Raw genomic sequence first — 20,661 nt, forward strand, 5'->3', positions numbered from 1 at the left:
TACTTTTTTGTGAGACCGGAAATTATCTTAATCGATTCGCAGTCATGTACTAGAGTCGTTTAATGTATGTCGGTCAAACATGCTGCTTAATTAGTCGAAATTGTGTGTCCAATCATAAGTTTAAGTATCCACTCATGTTACAGGAAGAGTCATACTTATTGCCGTTATAACATTAGTGTTTTTGCATTCGTCATCTATAGGACAGGGGTATACGCCGTCGAGTGCCGCTCCCGTACACAGGGAAGCCAATCAATTACATATTAAGCTTAATGTGACCAAGATGACCCAAGACTTTCAAGCATCCGCGCAGTGCGTGCAAAACAAGTGACCTGAGGTCTCTTAACTAACGGACTAGAGGCTGAGACAACGTACTTGTGACTATGGTTTATTGCTCTTTAGAATTTATGTTTACAGATGTTAGAAAACTTTCAGTCGTAGTATAAAATACAATTGGTCAGTATGATAAATTTAAATGATGATAAATTTTCCTATTACAAAACGGAAAATGGGTCAGCCATAAACATCATTTTAATTGCACCTATATAGGATATCGTGGTTGGGCCCGGAGACGATAAAGCCTGGGGAACAATGGCGGTGCACCAGGAGGGCGGAGGATTCGTGTTCGCCGCCGGCCACGAACACACGCCCTTTTTGAGTCGCCAGAAAGAAAATTATCCCGACAACAAGTGATCCAACAAATTGACCAATTTTTATCTAATTTGAAAGTAAAATGTGATTATTTTGAAAGTTAAAAGAACAAATAAATTCACACGAAATTGTGCCCTGAATCAAGGTACCATAAAACAATTTTTCTAAGTTTCCAATAACACGAAAAAATTTTTTCTATCTTAAAAAAATCACCATTATATTAATAAAAATCTCCCAAACAAAAAGATAAATGTATAATTAATTTCCAATGTTCAGTCAAACATTTTTGGCCAATTAATTACCTGAGTTCAAAATTATGACCAAGTTCTTTGCTATAGGCTCAATAAGTGGAACCATACGAGTTATGGTTCACTTCGATCACCTTCAAGCTGTTTTTACTAGGGCTCCTGTTACGAGTACCTGTAATTAATTTCTAATGTTCAGTCAAACATTTTTGGCCAATTAATTACCTGAGTTCAAAATTATGACCAAGTTCTTTGCTATAGGCTCAATAAGTGGAACCATACGAGTTATGGTTCACTTCGATCACCTTCAAGCTGTTTTTACTAGGGCTCCTGTTACGAGTAGGTAAATGTCAATATAATATTTTTAAATTTACACCATAATTTAAAATTCATTTGGGGTTGGTAATAGTTTTCTTGACAATTTTATCGTGGCAATTAGAATATAATATAAAACTAAAAAAAATGTCTCATTAATTAACTGAAACAGATAAAAAATTATTTCGTTTCAGAACCATTAAAGTGTATATTGAATTTACCTATATTATTTGGCTCTGACATAATGTAAATTCTTACAAGCAGATATTCTGTAACATTGTGGCACATAATAAATTTCAGAGGAAATTCTCCTCGCGACTTCTCGATCCCGTGCTCCGTTTTGAGCGATGCACTCGAGATTAAATAAATAATATAAGTTGGTGTCGAGCGTGAGGTTCATGGGTACTTTGGATGATTACTTGTTCGATAATGAGTTTAGAGGTCCGTTAGAATAGACCGGTCGCATGCGTACCGTACTCTGGGGAATTCGCTCGTACCAATTAGTACTACCGACATATATCTTAGGTAATTCCGTTTCGTGTACACACGACAACAACAGGGGAACCTTATCCGAAACAGTGAGAGAAACGAGTGTTTCAGTTAGACTGAATTTAAATTAACGACAGTTATTTCAATCGTACGAGTTTTCCCGTTTCTTGTGTTGCATTTAACGTGGTCTTATCTAAATAAGTAATGTGTCGAGTTAGATATAAATGACTCATCAAAATAGGTCATCTTGTCATCAATAGCATCGGCTATCTGCCGGATATGTCAAGAGCTGATTTCTGAGGTTAATCACTTCATGCGACATTCAAATTCCTGTAATCCTCGTATTTACTAGTAAAACATCAATAAATTCAACTTTCTATATCATAAAAGTAAATGCTAAAGAAGTCTGATCCTTTCCACTTTCTTCTTTAATACTTATCAACTGGTTAACGGTTGTTCAAATAGCGATAAAATTGATTTTGACGCCGAAACGTTTACAATTAGCTGTTAATTAATGATCAGATACGATTGCGTAATCATCAGTGAAGATTGAAATTATTTAATAACCGTACTTGATGTTGTAATAGCCAATAGTTAGCAGACTACTTATTTGAAAAATGATGCTGCCTTTATGGTCGGGTTTCTATTAATTTCACAGAAGACGTCATATAAAATGGATTTTACGACGTGGACCGTTGAAAATGATTGAATAACTTTTATAATTTCGTGAAGCTTATTTTATAGCAAGTGCAGTTCAACTTGTGACGGGGATGTATATTATAAATCTTAATACCTGTGGACACTGGTAAAGCCGCAATGCAATTTGTAGCCGGTACTGCGGCGACTACGGAAAATTGAAATGAACCTGTAAATCGAATCTATCACGTACAAGCTGCTATCATTATGGCGGCCAGCGGATTCCTTGCGGTCAATAGTCCTATATGCTCGACAGGAAGATGTCATCATAAATTATATTATGGTTTTTTTAATTTAGCAGCATATAACATGCGCTAACCCAGAAATTATATGAATAAAGCAACCGTTAGCTTCTACCCTTGGTTTGTTGCCTTGGTGGGTAAAAGATAGAAACCTTAAGAATAGGATAGAGTTTCAAGATGAAAACTTGCCGCGAGTCGAGTTTTTGAGTTATTGCCAAAAAACGTAGGTATTTTCAAAAACTGATGTTTCTAAAAAAATGTGCTGCGTATGACCTATTTACCCAACTAAAAACCTTGGCCTTGACCTTCTATACGTAGCATTTTTTAGAAACATTAAGTTCCGAAAATTCTTACGTTTTTTGGTGATAACTCAAAAACTAAAGCACGGCAAAGCAAATAGGCGTACAGTTTTCATAAACACTAAATATTAGAACAAAACTTTAAACATCGTTTTCTGGAAACTGCCTATTCAGACTTACTGCCATGTCGATTACTAGCACAATACAGAAGTAGAGTACATAACACTGAAGAGAAATGTGATATATTGTTTATTGTATATGATATCAGATAATTACGTATCCACATATCTACGACGCGTCGTTGGTTCGTTACTATCGCAGTTCATAATTCTTGTGGAACCCCGTTTCGATTGTCCATATTTCATTGGATATCGATGAGTGTATCACAAGTTAGACGAGGTTCTATTTACGAGCGTGGGCTTCGACGAGCTGTCTAAAGCAGATACTGTAGATTTGATAGTTACACGTTTGCAAACGACAAATAGAACCCGATAGATCCGCTGCATCGATAAGTGTTTTACTTCCTACTTACGAGTTAGGTCTAACTATTAAATCGCAAGTGTGCTTTATGGCATTAGAAACAAAATCTTAAGCAATTTAGATAGTAAAGTTGCAAAATGTCTTTTATATCTTGCTGTGGGTCTGATAATAATTCAAAGTATTCCTACTCTTTTTATTTTATTTTATTTTATTCAGATACAAGTTAGCCCATGACTACAATATCACTAGGTGGTAAGTGATGATGCAGTCTAAGATGGAAGCGGGCTAACCTGGAAGAGGTATGGCAGTTTTTATTAAATCCATACTCCTTTGGTTTCTACACGGTATCGTACCGGAACGCTAAATCGCTTGGCGGCACGGCTTTGCCATTAGGGTGGTAAATAGCCACGGCCAAAGCCTCCCACCACTCATTTATTGTGTGTTAATTCAGAAGATTCAAAACGCGTTGAGATGATACTAAAATGTGGCCAATCTTTTGTTCAAATGAAAACGAAATCATGAGCAAAAAGGCTTTTCGAAGAATTCACGGTGTATTAACCCGAACGCGTACTCTAAAGCAAAAGAAACAAGATTAGTGACTAATTCGAATTTTATGGGCATCGGAGATTTGGATAAAGTCAGCGGCAGCGGGAGGTAAGTAAGCGCGAGCCGGCGTGTTCGTGCGAAACAGCGCGCCGCCTACCGTTACACTGCACCACTTTTCCGCTCAGTTAGCCCCGTAAACGTTAATTCAATCATTAATGCTAGAAACATTTTCAACACGACTCCTAAAGTGACGTGTCATTTTAAATCGGAGTTGTGTCCTTCGAGCGTACCCTTTTTTTCACACGACTGCTCACGTGGCACTTAAGGCACGTGTCGTCACAATGTGTCTTCTGGATAAACATTGGTCAACATCGACGTCACGCGCCTAACGATGTTTGAAGTCGAATCGTGAGGAGTGTCACGTCACGTCGAGTGTTGGTTCTGCCATAAAAGTTAACAGTCTTGATATCACAAGCAATCATCACCACATTTCTCACCCTTACGTACGAGTATGTGTCGATTGCTGTATTTTAACACGGCGAATGTCGTTAGGCCATCGTTAGCGCTGTCCTCCATGTGGTTAAGAAATACAGGTGTAAGTAGTGCACCCGTCGGCGTTTGTCACGCCGCGATGATAGATGAGGAAATAAACAGTGATATTACCTAGTTAGACGACTGTGTATAAAGATTGCTAGTTGGACGATGTAGCCCAACTTACACGCTGGCTTGTAGAGTATCACATTTGAATCAACAGCAATCGTTGAGATGTAGAAAAATTAACAATTAAAATTGTACCATTTAAAATTAGAATTGAGGAGATTCGTAGAAAAATCAAAGTAACCGACTTGCATCTCGTCGACCCTACTCGTAACTCAACAAGTTGAAACTTTATTTGAACATCTGCGAATATCACACCCACAAACAATAATTCTTTAATACATGAAACACAAATGCTTCTACCTATGTCCTTTATAGGACTTTGAAACCATCCACAATACACAACTACTATCAATTTAATTAAACTTACTTCAATATAATCCATTCAATATAATATATTTAATTCTTCTTTTAATACAAGAATCTGAAGCGTAGTAGACGTTCATCAGTTGAGACGATTAAGATTAAAATGGATTAAACTTATCCTGATGACTAGAGTGTAATCCTCTACTATAATATAAGTAGAGCCTCTGAACCGGAAATAAAAACTAACTCAGCGAGGCATCCGAAATGACGGCAAGTGAGGACGAGTATAAAGTGCCCATGCCTTCGCTGGCTGTCATTATGTTTCCGTTCACGTATATTCCATTATTTTTATCGTACACGAATGATTGACAGAAACAATTTTTGCTTATTCGTTTATAAATTATTTTAGTCATCGCATTACAACTCGTTTTGTTTCTTAATTTCGCAAAGTATGAAATATGCCACACAGAATACCTACCTAAATTCGTGGATTCCCAACATACTTATTTGTACTACTGATATTTTGTGATAAAGTATGAACTTTAAAAATATTTAGCTACCTTAGTACGCCCCGCTCCATGTCCGCCCTGGCTGTTGTATGATTCATTCTCAAGTGTAAGATGAATGAAACGTTTAATCTAATAAAGAACGTACAGTGCGTGTTGTAGATTGTAGAGCTTCAATGGTCGCTACCACGCTCACCATGCGTCATAACGTCACCCGAGGCGATCGTGACAGAAGTGCGCGTGCAATGCAGGTGCCATGTGCCACTTACGATTAACGTAGCACCTAGGATATTATAATATTATCATTGATTGTAATATTATTGTGTAGCGCCTACTATCAGTTATACATCATTATTAAACAACGCTATATAATAACCAGAGTTTTAAGTTCAGTAAGGTGAGCACGAACTTTTTGATAGATTATTCTGTCAAGCGATCCACAGAACTCTGGATTCGGGAATCTAGGCGTTTGACAGCGGTATCGACCCGAAAGGTAACCTCCTTCGTATAATTTTGTTTTTCTCTGATGCGAACTAACGATCACGATGCACGTCGTGTTACTCGACGAATATCGATATATTATGTACTAATGTGATACAGTTGTGGAACCAGTCTATACTACCACATAGCCGTATCATGTTAGCGCCATATACATTTATTTTTCTTACCTAATACTTTTCTCTTGATCTGGCTGTGATGCTATAGACTTGATAGACTGCATTTTATTGAGTCTGCTTTTCTCCGTATTATGTACGAAAGCAACTAAGTCTGCTATTATTGTATTGGAATTTTTGTGCTTTTATTAGAACTGCACGACCATGTTGAAATTGTGTCGCTATCTCAATAGAATTCGTGATATTTGTCGCATGAAGCCTTTTTCATGAAAGTGGGTGACACGTTTTAGTAGGTATACAACAAAAAACTTGGGAGTCGCATGAAATCAATCAATGTCTAGTGTAACCAGAACACAGATAATTTAAATTAATCAATTACCGATTTCAGGTTTCTGCGTAAATGCTTAACAGATTGAGAGATTGAGGTCAGTTTAGTACGTGATCCGGCACGTGTGAATTGCGCTAATGCAGCGCTAAAGCATGGTATTTCATTTCTTCATCACTATCAACCTATCGCCGGATCTCCTCTCAGAATGAGAAGGGTTTTGGCCAGTCTATCACGCTGGTCAAGTGCGGATTAGCAGACTTCATATACCTTTGAGAACATTATGGAGAACTCTTAGGCATGCAGGTTTCCATACACATAATCCTTTCTCCGAATCCTTTATTTCTTAATGAAGAAGAATTCCATCCAACTTGGGTATACAAAATGCATTACGCCCAACTTACCAACTACTGAAACGTTTTACAAAAACGTTAAAACATACGTATCTAAGAACCTGCTCTGAGTTGATACCGGTGCAGTGTAGGCAGTATCCTTGCAACATGAGGTTGAGAAGTTGGAACCTGGAGTATTGTTTCAAGGTTTATACCTGGTAGCCATAACATTTATTCCCAATCTACAGATCTTTAGTCCTCACGGTTTAGATGGGTAGTAGCTATCTGGAAGGTATTGCCACAGGCTACTGAAACATCAAGTTAAGGCGGCAGCACCCGGTGGTCTATAACTTTAAAAATACCTGACAACCTTCTCTACCTACTGATATTTATGTAATGAAAAAAATCGCGTAAAAATCAACTCAATAGTTTAAAAAAATGGTAACAAAGTAAAATGTAAAATCACAATTGCAGTACCCTCTTATAACCATAAAATACATCTAAACATCTACTCAGAAGTGATACGTACCTACTCGTACGTAGTTTTTTAGGAAAATAGAAAAAACGCCCAAACACATACACAAGCTCAAGCTCCAAAGACATATTATATCGTCATCGTGTCGTCATGGGTAAAATTGAAATCAATAAAATAAATTACTTTACGACATTTTTTTGCTTTCTTCGGGTCGACATAAATTAGTCGATAAAATGTAATTGAATCCCTATTCATTTCACAGCTAAGGAATAAAAAAAAAATTCACATCAGACCGTCCTGTGTCAGAGTTTGCCGAGCCCCGTCCGAGTTAGATTTCTTCATATAATGAAATTTCAATCCGTTGCCATCTGCGTGTCAGACGTATCTCGAACAGCGTGGTTCTGGTCCAGCACGGTACAACGTGAATAATCACTTATAAATAAATTTATATAAATTATTACGTCGTTATTTACGTCGTTATTTCATTTATGAAATATTCCCCTATAATGTTTCAAACGCTAACGATGCCATAGATATAACATGATGTATAAATAGATAGTCGATAGTAAAAACTTGTATGTATACAGAACTACTTTGTGAGCGGTCATGTCAGCGCAGGTGTCCCGATTCGGAAAGACGCATCGTAGGTCAATAAACTTAAGTAAACAGAGTCCGTATATCATCGCAGTAGAGCTGGGTACTGGGAAGTGGAGTGCGCGTTTCGACCTCCGCGAACGCAATAATTGAGCATAGAAATCAAATTACAGATGATTGATGATGCCGTTATGGCACGACTGCAGCCGCAAAGGCGACCGACAACCGGGCGGACCGTGTCATTTGCATTACAGGAATTCGACAGAATACGTTAAAAAAATTCTTATTCAATTCGTTATTTTTTTGAATTTTATTAATTTTTTAGCGTATTCCACTGATGAATTGATCTGCAACCTTAGTGTAGGTGTTTAAGTTAAAAACGTAACATTGGCGATGAGTCATATTAATTGTCTTGTATAAAGGACGGCCTATGTCGTGAATTTACTTTATACCTACTTTGGCACTTTAACATAAATCCGACTCTGGTGTACACGTTTGTCATTTTTTTGACTAGCCATTTGACACAATTAATTTCCGGTACGCTCGGTAGGGCGCTTGGAATCGGCACAAAAAAGAACTGTCATTTTGTATGGCACAGAATATCTAGCGTAAGATGTAACAGTATCATATCATTATATGTATTATATCGATGCTATGATGATAAATATTTTATTAGTTACCCATAACCGTTTGCTGCCTCGAAACAAGTCTCATAAATTATGGAATATTTACCGCTTTAAGTATTTCATTTAAAGTGAACAATGAACAGTGCTAAAAGTTAAATCATAACTAAAGCATTTCATATTTAGAATTCACCCTCAGGTGTAGTGGCGTGCGACGTCTATCAAATTAATTGCTCTACTGTTGTTTTCCGTCGCCCTGTCCATTCAAAGGAACCGACGCCTATGGCTTTACCTTATGGATTTCACGCGATACTTTGTTGCTGAAGGCTATACTTTAGTTTAAATCAATTATTACAAAATATTACAAGATCTATATGAGTAGAATCACTTTACTTCGCGTGGGTACAATAATATATCCTTCGAATTTCTATGAATATATATTACATAGAAATTTAAAATTTTGTCTGACTATTCGTAACGTATCATGTGGCATCGTATTATTCATCAGATGAGTTTAAACTTGTTCTTGGCACTTACATGAAGGTTTCTGACATAGTTAGGTGCCCACCTAGGCAGTAGGCACTACTATCAACGTACAATAGGTGGCGCCGAGTAGTAAAAAAAAAAATAGGCATTGCAAGTGAGCAACGCATGCCGGACATAAGCTAATAAGATGTATAAAATTATATTATTTAAAAAAGATTAGTCCCGTTTCACTCACAGACTCATCAACGCCCAGCTTAAACCATTGGACCTGAAAGCTGCGCACAGAGTTTCCTTTTATAATTTAGAACAGGTACAAGGTTGGGTTTTTCAATATTCCGAAATAAAATATCGAAAAAAAAAAAATATTCGCGATAGGACATTTCACACAAATAATGCCATTAGTAGACGGAGTGAGTAGTACCAGTGCCAGTGCCTATAGTCACAAAAATCTTGCCAAACTCACTAAACCTAGCCAAATAAATTAGTTCGTTCAATGAAACTGAAAATACTATTGTGCTACGGTTATTTAATATAGGTATACCTTCACAAAAAGCAAATACATTTCAATGTAATTTTTCATAGGCATTATTACAAAAGTTATCGCTATTAATTTTGCTACTGATGTTTGAATAACGGACCCGTGTATAGTTGCCAGTACCTGACGACTTAACAGTATTGGGCAAAATTTACAACTCTTGTTGTTACAAGATCGTAAAGTACCAATAAAACATCGTATATCTGATGCTATCAAAGTGATAAATCGGCTTAGCCACGATAAATGTTATGGGTACAAGGGCTTGCGGTCATTAAAACTAATTTCTTATAAAAGTGGTAGAGCGGGTAATTTAAACTAGCAAAGGTTAATTATAGGGAAGCTCTATTAAACCTAGGCTAAAGATTAAACAGAACATGTACGATCAAATATTATTCAACCAAATAAGGTCGTCATTGTTTTACTCCAATGTTAATAGCTTAAATAAATAATTAATTGGTTGTAAAGTAAAAAAAAAAAAAATTAAAAACAAAATACAGGTACAATAAGCTACTTTTTATCTCGGAATTTCACACGGGATTTTAAAAAGCATGAATCTATGCGGACGGAGTCGTGGGCATCATGCATCTAGTAGTTAATAAATTGCAAGCATGTAAAAGAAGTTGCGGAGGTATAGCCATACTATACAGGAAATAGATGAAAACATATCATAAAGTTTGATAATAATAACTTAGAATGAGAATACATTTCTTTTATTACATTTTTTTATTACAATTACATTTTTTTTAAACTAACAAGAAAACAAAGTTGTAAACGACTCTCTTCGTATTATTATGTAAAAAAACATAATAAGGCGTATGAAAACAATCTCTAAAGAATGAATTATAAAAGAAAAAATTAAATTTAATTGTAAACGAAACCACAGAACACGATGCGGACAGAAATAGAAATGTATTACAATGTCGCAGTCAATAATGTACCTACCAGCGAACCACAAAATAGCCCTAACAAGCACTTGACGCAACTAACTCTTCGTACACATACTTATTAAACACAATGATATATATCTATTGAAGGAAAACTTTATTTAGAACCGTTTTAATAAGCCATTTTGAGTTGTTAAAATATCATATACCTAGGAAGAAATTCATAGGAAGACAATCGCATAACCTTGTATTACACTTACGGCTTAGATGTCACAATTATTATAAAAAAAAAGTAGATCATCTTTGAAAAAAGTCAGTATTCAATAAACTTATGTGGGAATAGGTTGTTAGATTAAATATTCAAAGTGGTCTTTCAAAATACTATAATGGAAATTCCCGTGGGAACTCTTTGATTTTCCGGGATAAAAAGTAGCCTATGTGCTAATCCAGGGTATAATCTATCTCCATTCTAAATTTCAGCCCAATCCGTCCAGTGGTTTTTGCGTGAAGGAGTAACAAACATACACACACACACACATACACATATACACATACACATACACACACATACAAACTTTCTCCTTTATAATATTAGTGTGATTATGAACAATAAAACATCAGCCACAAATTGTCTACTATGGGTATAGTACTAGCTTATGCCCGCGATTTTGTCCGCGTGGATTACACAAATTTCCAACCCCTATTTTATCCCCTTGGGAAATACTTAGCTATCTGCATGCCAAATAGCCCGATCCAGCCAGTTTGAGCTGTGCGTCAACAGATCAGCCAGTCAGTCAGTCAGCTTTTCCTTTTATATATTTAGATTAGAAATAGTAGAGAATAGGTGGCAACAAAGAAAGCGTCTCAAGACGGATGCTACGTGCACCGAAAACCTAGTTCCGATTGCTACTCGAAGTCCATGCTGCCGTGAACAATGGCGCAAAATTATAGGATTTAGTCTGTAGTCCCCTCATTGAGTTAGCGTGATTAATCGCGGAGAAAACAAGACGCGGGGTTAGTTAGGTATATATAATTTAAATTTTCACTGCAGCACTCATTATACGTCAATCTGAACCAGAATGCGTATTATAATAACGCATATCTTGATTCTAAAATCATGCACCGCATTTGTAGGCAATGGCTACAAGTAGGTACCAACTACCAAATAATCAAAATATAGTTGGATCTTTTCTACTTACAATGTATTTGATACGATCAGAATAATAACACAAGTGCATACTATTAATTTTACAAGTGCGAAATCATATGTTTCTATGTGTACTACGTTTTTATAGTCCATTAGTTTGGTCTATTTCGACTGGTACGGAGATAGTTGCATCCCGGGGGCGGACACAGGCTTTTTCTGTCGAGAAAATCAGAGTGAATGAAGAGATGATGAGAGATGAAGTGGTGGGCATTTTCATAAATCAACACTCCTTGCATATTGAAAAGTATTAATTAAAAATTAAAAAGTGTGTAAATAATCGCTTGTTGGAATTCGATTAGGCACCTAGAGAAATCGCTATCTCCTCATATGCAAATAGTGCTAACGATCAAGTCCATGTTTAACCTACTGACCCGAAGGATTTTATCGAGTATTAATATATTCTGCATTCAAACATCTTCGCAGGGAATTTGCTTTCACTTGAACTCACACATTTTTCATGTAAATTTTAATGTAAATTAATTCCAATCTTGAGTAATTCAAATAAGCGACTTTTCTGTGAAACGTCTATATTTCGCTTTTGGAATGTATCAATTAGTTTCCTCATTGGGTACTAAATATATCGATTTGTTTTAGTATTTAGCAGAATGGTAAAACGACTCCTTTCACCAAAGGTTGTCCGAGAGAGATCACTTTAGTGATAAGACCGTCTTTGCACCCTAATATACGAGTTTAGTTTTCCTTTGGTATGTTTCTCTCTTTGTTTATACATATGTGTGTACAATAAAGTATTCAATAGTGATATGATGCTGTATAGAATTCATTTGAGGCTTCAACGAACCTTGGGACTCTGTAGGTCCATCTTCCTACACCTGCCTCTTTCGGGTGATCACCATTCAGTTCACATAAGAATCTGAACTTCTATTGGTGATCAACGATCTCTATACATGTACCTACTACGTGATCGGGTGCGGACAAATCGCTCATTAATTAACATAGTAAAACTTTGATCGAGTCACTAATAAAATTGACTAGTGGCCTGATTCCTCTACTAATCTCAGCATCCAGCCGCTAATTGTAACGGCGATTGCCGCCATAACCGTAACATTTGCACATATTAAGGTTAATACACTAGAGAGACAAGAAACAAATAAGCGTTTGACTTGTCAATAATTACTATCCACGGAGAGTTCTGTTATTACTCCTACATAATGCGGGAAAGCAAGCTCGGAGGCTGTACTAATCGCATACAATATAGTTTACATACATTTTCTGATTTTAGAACAGCTTTGTTGTACAAATATAGGCATAAGGAATAAGACAATGAGCGACATTGACGCCTGCGAGCCGGCCGTTGGTTCCCTTGTAAGGCCTGGGACCCACAATCCCGTCATGTCAGCACATAAGGCAAGTTCCGCGCCCCATTAGAACCGACACACAAATTACAATTTCATTCAATGTAAATACGAGAAGCATACCCGTAACTCGACTGTCGATGCTAGTGGTTGAATTTAGACACGCCTAATGCTTCACCATGAGGATTAAGCCGTTTGGTTTCGTAGTGACAGCAAGCGTCAATTTATTCCATTCACCAGCGTTGAAGATACACTAAAAGGCATTAGCAATAAACTTTAACGGTGAGCTTTGTGCATATTACTTCTGGAATGCTGATTGCAACTAGGCAATTCTCATGTTATATCGAAGTAATAATTTCCTATATTCATACGTTTAATGATAATGACCATTACCACTGTATATACAGTTCATCAAATAGTGTATATCTGTATAGTATCTGTTCATCAAATCTATATATTATAAATGCGAAAGTGTGTATTTCTGTCTGCTATAGCTTTTTGCGGTTCATCCGTTTAATCGATTTTGACGAGTAAAGATCTAATTTGCATCCCGTGGAAGGACATAGGCTACTTTTTTGTTCTGAAAAATCAAAGTTCCCATGGTATTTTTAAGATCCAACCGTCGAAACCGCGGGTCTGATCTATTTGGTTTAGAGATAGCTTGCATTCTGGAGACCGATAAATAGGTTACTTTACATCATGGAAAAACAAAGAGTGTCCACGGGATTTAAAAAAACCCCAAATCCATGACTATAAGTCATAATTTAACCCGCTAATTAAGTATAATTATTCATAGATATAGAATTAATACCTAAGCTAACCCATAATATAATCAATATCAGAAACTCCAGCGGGCGGGTTAGCTAATCAGACTATAATAAAACCTAATGACATAACGTACCAAACACAAAGCAAACTGTAATGGGGGTATCCACTTACAATAAGGCGTATCAGGATCTAGGTACAAGAAATCAAAGGCGATATCCATAGTGTGCCAACCAGTACAAGTATGGTGAAACGTAAATAGCAGGTTGGAGGCATCCGGCTCATTGAAAGCGCTGACCCCATCTGATCGGCGCTCGCGGCTAGTTGCACATTTGCAGCAAGTGATATCCGACATGGGAACACAATGGCTTTACTAGCAAATCCCTGTAAGGTCCCTTATAAGTATAAGATATTTTATGATCTGTGGGACTTTAGTATACTCGTAGTTATTTAGTAAAATATGTACCTACAATCAGATTTTGCTGGTACTTCATCCACGTGAATTTATTGACACACTTTGGCATATTTTATAATATTACAAAGTAATAAATTGATCTTTGATTTTTCAATGGAATCCCTTTCCGGCTTGTTTTTCCCGCTAGCTAATATACCTATTGGTACCTTCAAACCAGACAGTTCTAGGCAGGCGCGCTCCAACTTAGGTTGTGTCAACAACGTTAATGAATACAGTATCGCATTTTAGTTAAGAACTAAGTACACATATGAACTCCGCATAGCATATCGATACCGGTCAGTGCCTTAGTCATCTTTTGAAGCCTACGCTAGCTTAGTGTTCGATCACCTATGGCTATTATCGATTTAGGACAGTAGGTTACCTGATACATCCTACACACTACAACGTAAATTTGCATTTCTAAAACCTGTTCTCCATAAAATTATCAGTTTGATTTTAATCATGAACCGCTTTCTTTACTATCAAGACAGCGATTTTATTAGTAGAGAGACATCTTACTATCGTGTTGTCTAATTGTTCTTTACGTAAGCATTCTATTCGAACACTAGGTAATCTAGACCAATATTATAAATGCGCAAGTGTGTTTGTTTGTTACATTTTCACGGCCGATTTCGACTTTTGGTATAAAGACGGCTTGCATACCACTACTACTACTTTTGGTCACAAAAAGAGTTTCCACGAGATCTATAAAAAGCAAAAGGCAAAAGGCAAAAGGAAGGGTTATGATTTTAGCAGACTATGTAGCTACGTATGTAGGTATGTAGGTATGTATGTATGTATGTATGTGTGTAGGTATGTTTGTATCCAGATTCTGAGTTCATAAATATAAATGTACTACAACATTCAAATATACCAAGCGACAGAAAAACAATTTTACTGTAGTATTTCAGCGTTTATTAAGACGATCGCAGTCGGGTTTTAGTTTCCAACTTTATCTTGTACTAGCCGATGCCCGCGACTTCGCCCGCGTGGATTTAGGTTTTTTGAAATCCCGTGGGAACTCTTTGATTTTTCGGGATAAAAAGTAGCCTATGTGCTAATCCAGGGTATAATCTATCTCCATTCTAAATTTCAGCCCAATCCGTCCAGTAGTTTTTGCGTGAAGGAGTAACAAACATACACACACACACACACACACACACACATACAAACTTTCGTCTTTATAATATTAGTGTGATTATTATTAGGTATACCTAGTGTTGTACCTAGAAGGAAACAAAACTTTAACAGTTTACAATGTGTAAGGCACTAGTTTAGAGATTAGTCTATGACCAATTTTGTAACTATATTACGTGCGGGTCAACCATTGCTGGAGGCACGTAAGTTTTGATAGGCATCCGTAGCGGCACCTAATGCGTTTACTCCTATTATTTTACGCTATTCATGTTGACGGCTTATTTTTGACCCCCGACCCAAAAAGAGGGGTGTTATAAGTTTGACGTATCTGTGTATCTGTCTGTGGCATCGTAGCTCCTAAACTAATGAACCGATTTTAATTTAGCTGCTTCTGCTTACAGTATAATGTAACATATTCATATTTCATTCTAACTATCTAATGTTTTATATTTTTAACAACAAGCTAGTAACACTTATTATTCAAAACTTATACGGTTATGAATTCATTATTATTCAGCTTAGTTTATTTGTCTTCGAACAGAGCTTAAAATAAAAGTATTACAAAACCAGGACGAACTACTTAGAACAAAATAAAATCGGTTTACATAACCCCAATTACCTTATTAAGTCATTTTCAAGTACCCGAGCAAGATTTTAAGTAAGTGTGAGAAAGGACACAGTAGTAGTAAAGTCCAGTCAATATTTTAAACCTTTACAAAATAGTATTGTATCTAGGTCCTCATTTTTTCCCAGTAAACAGTTTCAGTCACAGAGGACTTGTTAATTAAATGTCAATCACGTTGAAAGTGGCTCGCGCATGAAACGGATTTTAGACGCCAGACGTCTTCATCTTTTTTAAAAAAATTGCACTTATAATATTTATTTGTTCGTGAACACATTTTAATTTATTTTTGTGATGTATCTTACAAGTTCATGTTTTCGGATTTTTCCTTTACTTGTGCTATAAGACGTAGGTACTTACCTGCCTTTCATGTTTCTAGGTCAGCGGGAAGTACCCTATAGGTTCGATTACCTTTTTTTGTCAGACACTAGAGACAGACAGACAGACAACGAACTGATCTTTTAAGGGTTCCTTTTTTCCTTTTGATGCACGGAACTCTAAAAATCGCTTATACATTCTATTTCTGTCTATTATCATCCCTAAATTTGAATTCCCGCCGGGAGTCAGGAGTGACAACTATCTAGATAAACTTAAAACCAATTAAGTACATAGGACGAATTTTATGAATTTCACAGCATACAATTTTTATAAAAAAAAAAACAAAAATTAAAAAAAAAACCCACAACAAAATTTGAATTAGTCTGTATGCCATTTTTTTTAACCCCCGACCCAAAAAGAGGGGTGTTATAAGTTTGACGTGTGTATCTGTGTGTCTGTGTATCTGTGTATCTGTCTGTGGCATCGTAACGCCTAAACGAATGAACCGATTTTAATTTACTTTTTTTTGTTTGAAAGGTTGCTTGATCGAGAGTGTTCTTAGCTATAATCCAAAAAAATTGGTTCAGCCGTTTAAGAGTAATCAGCTCTTTTCTAGTTTTCTTGTAGAAAAGAAGGTTAGATAACGATTAGGTTCATAATATGATGTCAATTGACAAATGTCAAGCTGTCAAGATGGACGTTGCCTAAATACATAATTATTTATTTCAAAATGATGTTTTGGAAAACTCAGATACTTTAGATAGTAGGCGCGAAATAGTCCAAGAAAATCAGTTCAGCCGTTTGAAAGTTATCAGGTCTTTTCGGTCTTTTCTAGTTACTGTAAGCTTCACTCGTCGGGGGTGTTATAAATTTTTAATTTACACTTGTATTATTATTATAAGTAATGACACAGACCCGATGAAAAATAATAACTAACACAGCAGGTCGTTTTGTGCCTTCAAAACATCGATGCTTCAAAATAGTCGTCCATTGAATTCCAAAATTTTGATTGACTCTACCGATACTTCAGTTCTTTGAAAATAGAATTCAATGAGCCATTTAAGACACAATGCAGAGATAGTTACGTTACAAAAGTAGTAAAAAATCATAATAAGTACTGGACGGTTGTCGTTTAATACTAACAATATACAATTTGTTGGCCATTGGCAGGCGTATGTATTTTTACAATAAAAATGGTGTAAGTTATACCGTTGAGTACTGAGTGGACAGCGCGAAATAGACAAGGACCGTTATATACATTGTATGGGAAACGTGAGCGTAACATAATGCAACGAGCTACCATCCACACGTATATTGTTGGCAATATCTATTATAAAAAACTATTTAGAAACTTACCTATACGATTTGATTGCCAGTCTTTTTTCTAACGCTTCTGATAGCGTTTTTGCTCTCTGAGTAAACTAATATCTACCAATTACAATTCCAAACGATAATTTATAAATAGGTACTTAGTAGGTAACTACTGTCTACAAGTATGGATCTCGTAAAAATAATAATAATTGATTCATCTCCTTTCCCTTTTCTTCGAATTTATTGAATGTGTTATCAAAAAACAAAATTACATAATTATAGACTAAAACGGTTAATTTGTTATAACGGCCGTCGCATTTAGTATGGTACAGTTATTATGTATTATAATTGAAGATAATTATAAAGTTAACGCCCCGAGATAGGAATCATAAATGTTTTACATTTATTCGTGGGAATGTTATGTGTGAATCATAATTAGACAGATCTAGTCCGAGTAAACAAGTATAGAATGGTGTGAAGAAGATAATTGTTATTGGTTAGCGAAAAACTGAAATGACATCGTATAACATTATTTTTTTGTTTGTTACAGATAACAAATGCTGCCCCGACCTGTACCTCACAGAACAATGCGGATTTTACTAAGTTTTATGATGGTGGTGTGCGCTGCACAGGCTGCTAAAAAGTTCGAAGGAACTTTGAGATCGGCAGTGGATGCCCCACCTCAAGATAATCTCGCTGTGGAATCAGGTTCACCAGAACCCGCTGTTGTTGTCGCGCCAGAAGAATACACGAATCCAGGAGCACCGCCACCATCGAAGCCTGCTCCCGAACCCGAAGAGCCTGAGGAACCAGCATCGGCCCCAGAAACTGCATCAGGTGGTGTTCCACCCTCAGCACCTAGTGGTATTTCTGCTCCATCGGCACCGGCTAACTCACTTGAGGAATGTGACCCAGAAAAGATTGGATTTGAACTCGTAACGGGGTAAAATGTTTTTTTTTGTTATATATGTTAGGTATACGTACCTAATTATTTTTTAAGTACATAAATTGAGAGGAAGTCAAACTTGCTATAGTTAGACATCTTGATAAGATGTGGCTATGTTTGCAAAATCACGAAATCAGATCAACGGGATAGCCACTTCAAACATCCTATATATATTGATCTAGCAACGTACAGACTAGATTCTATATCGATGACGTACCTACAGCCTAAATTCCACCCCTAAAGCGGTTAAACAGGGGGTGAAAGATTGCATGAAGGTCCGTCATTTGGTATTTGAGATTTCGGTTCAAATGTACCTATATACATATACGTGTTTCACAATTTTCTGGAAATTTTACCACCAAAAGGGTTAAATAGGTGTTGACAAAGTACGTCTTTTTCAATTAGTCTTTTATATCCATAAAAATTGGTATTTAAGCTTTCAATTACGAAATACGTAGTACGATCAATAAAGAAATACGTGTTTCAGGATTTTTGAAAACTCCAACCCTGTTGATTTTTCTTAACACCACTCAAGCAAAGCCGGGGCGTGTCAGCTAGTTTAAACAAAAAAAAACAACCACCACAAATCCTAATTATGTTTTAGTTTTGCAAAATAGATTTTAATTTACGCTTGTTTATGGACAGATACGTGTTCTCGGCGCCATCGCACATTCTAGACGACATCCCTGGTACGCTGATGCTCACCGATTGCCTAGAGCAGTGCCAGGCCAACGACACCTGCCGTGCCGTGAACTACGAGACAGGCCTCTGCGTCCTATTTAGCTCCGACGCCGACCAGTTGCCAGGTTAGCCAATTGCCACTTTATTAAAAATGTAATACTGTAACGGGTTGTCAGCATAATAATGTGTAATTCAAAAACAGCTCAATAGCAGCTCCCTGAGATTGTACAAGTACTGTTATTGATTGATAGTCGAGAATTTCTAGGAAGTTGACGGAGTACAATTATTTTGATCAGACAATTTTGCAACAATAGAGAAAGGATAAAAAGTGAAGTACAATAGCGAATCAATAGTATAATAAATTACATACACTGACTCCAACATTATGTTCTTCTTTGTGGTGATATTACAATATCCCAATTAGGTACTTTCGTTTGTTTATCAAAGTGATGTCAGTGCGTGAGTATACAGCTATTTCTACTTTATTTTTAGGGTTCCGTATGCCCGAATGAAAAAAACAGAACCTTTATAGGATCACACGTGTCTATCTATCTGTTTGTCTGTCCGTCTGCCACAGCCAATTTGTCCCGAATCTACTGAACCGATTAAGTGTACATATAGTATGAATTTCTGTGGCCCCAACACGGATGACGCGTACACATCTGTTTTAATATTCGAAATTCATTTATCTCCATTATAACGTAAATAAAAATGGTTTTGCAATTATTCAAGAATATACACCAAAGCTGACCACCATCCGCCTCCGTATTCACAAAACTATTAAGCCTAATATTTAAAAAAAAAAAAAAAAAAAAACAGAAAGTAGTTCTTCCCTTATAGATTAAAGAAAAAAGAAAATTTCTCAATATTGTGCGTACATAATATTCATCGTACGGAACCCTCTCCACTCACGTTCAACTCGCATTTGTCCGGTTTTTTGTTAAGTTAACGGTAGAATATTAGTTTAGTCGAAATTCTGTGGATGTTTATATTAATACAATTGTTTTGTTGCAGGAGCTTTGACCAAATCTCAATTTCCGGTGTTCACAATTTACGCTCAAAAGTCGTGCTTGGGAGTGAAACCATGTGAGAGGGCGTGGTGTTTCGATCGTGTCCGTGGCTATAACCTTAAAGGATTCGGCAAGAGGACGCACACTGTGGATACGAGACAAATGTGCCTTGACTTGTGCTTGGGCGAAAATGAGTTTGTTTGCAGGTAAGATAGAGAGAGATACTGTTATACCTGATGAGCTTATTATAAATCCCCAAAGGGATTCAGCGTTCGGGTACGATAAATGTTGGAGTCCCAAAGTGTTGGAATGGCGGTCTCACACTTTAAAGCGCAGGTGGACAGACGACATCAAACGAGTCGCTGGATTCAGATATCGCAAAACAATGACTTCCGTTGACAGTGATGATGATAATTGCATCACTATATTTTAACAACTTAAAGTCTGATTTCATTCAATCATATCTCAGTAAGCAAGTTCAATAATAGTAATAGGTAATGGATGTGAGTTGCGGCCAAAACATTGAATAACATAGAAAATACATTTCAAATTGGTCACTAAAAATTTATTTCTACACCACAATAGAAGGAAGTGGTAAAA

The 20,661-nt window shown here is 36.5% G+C and overlaps 2 protein-coding genes across 6 annotated transcripts in view; one reads left to right on the top strand and one right to left on the bottom strand.

The window, feature by feature from the left end:
* The window catches only part of LOC123869153 (autophagy-related protein 16), a 231,213-nt gene that overhangs the window by 187,787 nt on the left and 22,765 nt on the right, over positions 1 to 20,661 (bottom strand). The window lies entirely within an intron of this gene.
* The window catches only part of LOC123869152, a 62,415-nt gene that overhangs the window by 34,523 nt on the left and 7,231 nt on the right, over positions 1 to 20,661 (top strand). For 2 of the 4 annotated variants that reach the window (XM_045911912.1, XM_045911913.1), the window contains 3 exons: positions 17,975 to 18,367; positions 19,016 to 19,176; positions 20,066 to 20,267. In XM_045911912.1, the coding sequence (XP_045767868.1) occupies positions 17,982 to 18,367; positions 19,016 to 19,176; positions 20,066 to 20,267 (749 nt within the window). In that variant the 5' untranslated portion in view covers positions 17,975 to 17,981. Of the gene's footprint in view, positions 1 to 5,671; positions 5,827 to 5,901; positions 5,923 to 17,974; positions 18,368 to 19,015; positions 19,177 to 20,065; positions 20,268 to 20,661 lie in introns of those variants that run through there. The other 2 variants (XM_045911915.1, XM_045911914.1) reach the window with 2 other exon arrangements.

This window comes from Maniola jurtina, chromosome 10 (genome assembly GCF_905333055.1).
Source record: "Maniola jurtina chromosome 10, ilManJurt1.1, whole genome shotgun sequence".
NCBI lineage: Eukaryota > Metazoa > Arthropoda > Insecta > Lepidoptera > Nymphalidae > Maniola > Maniola jurtina.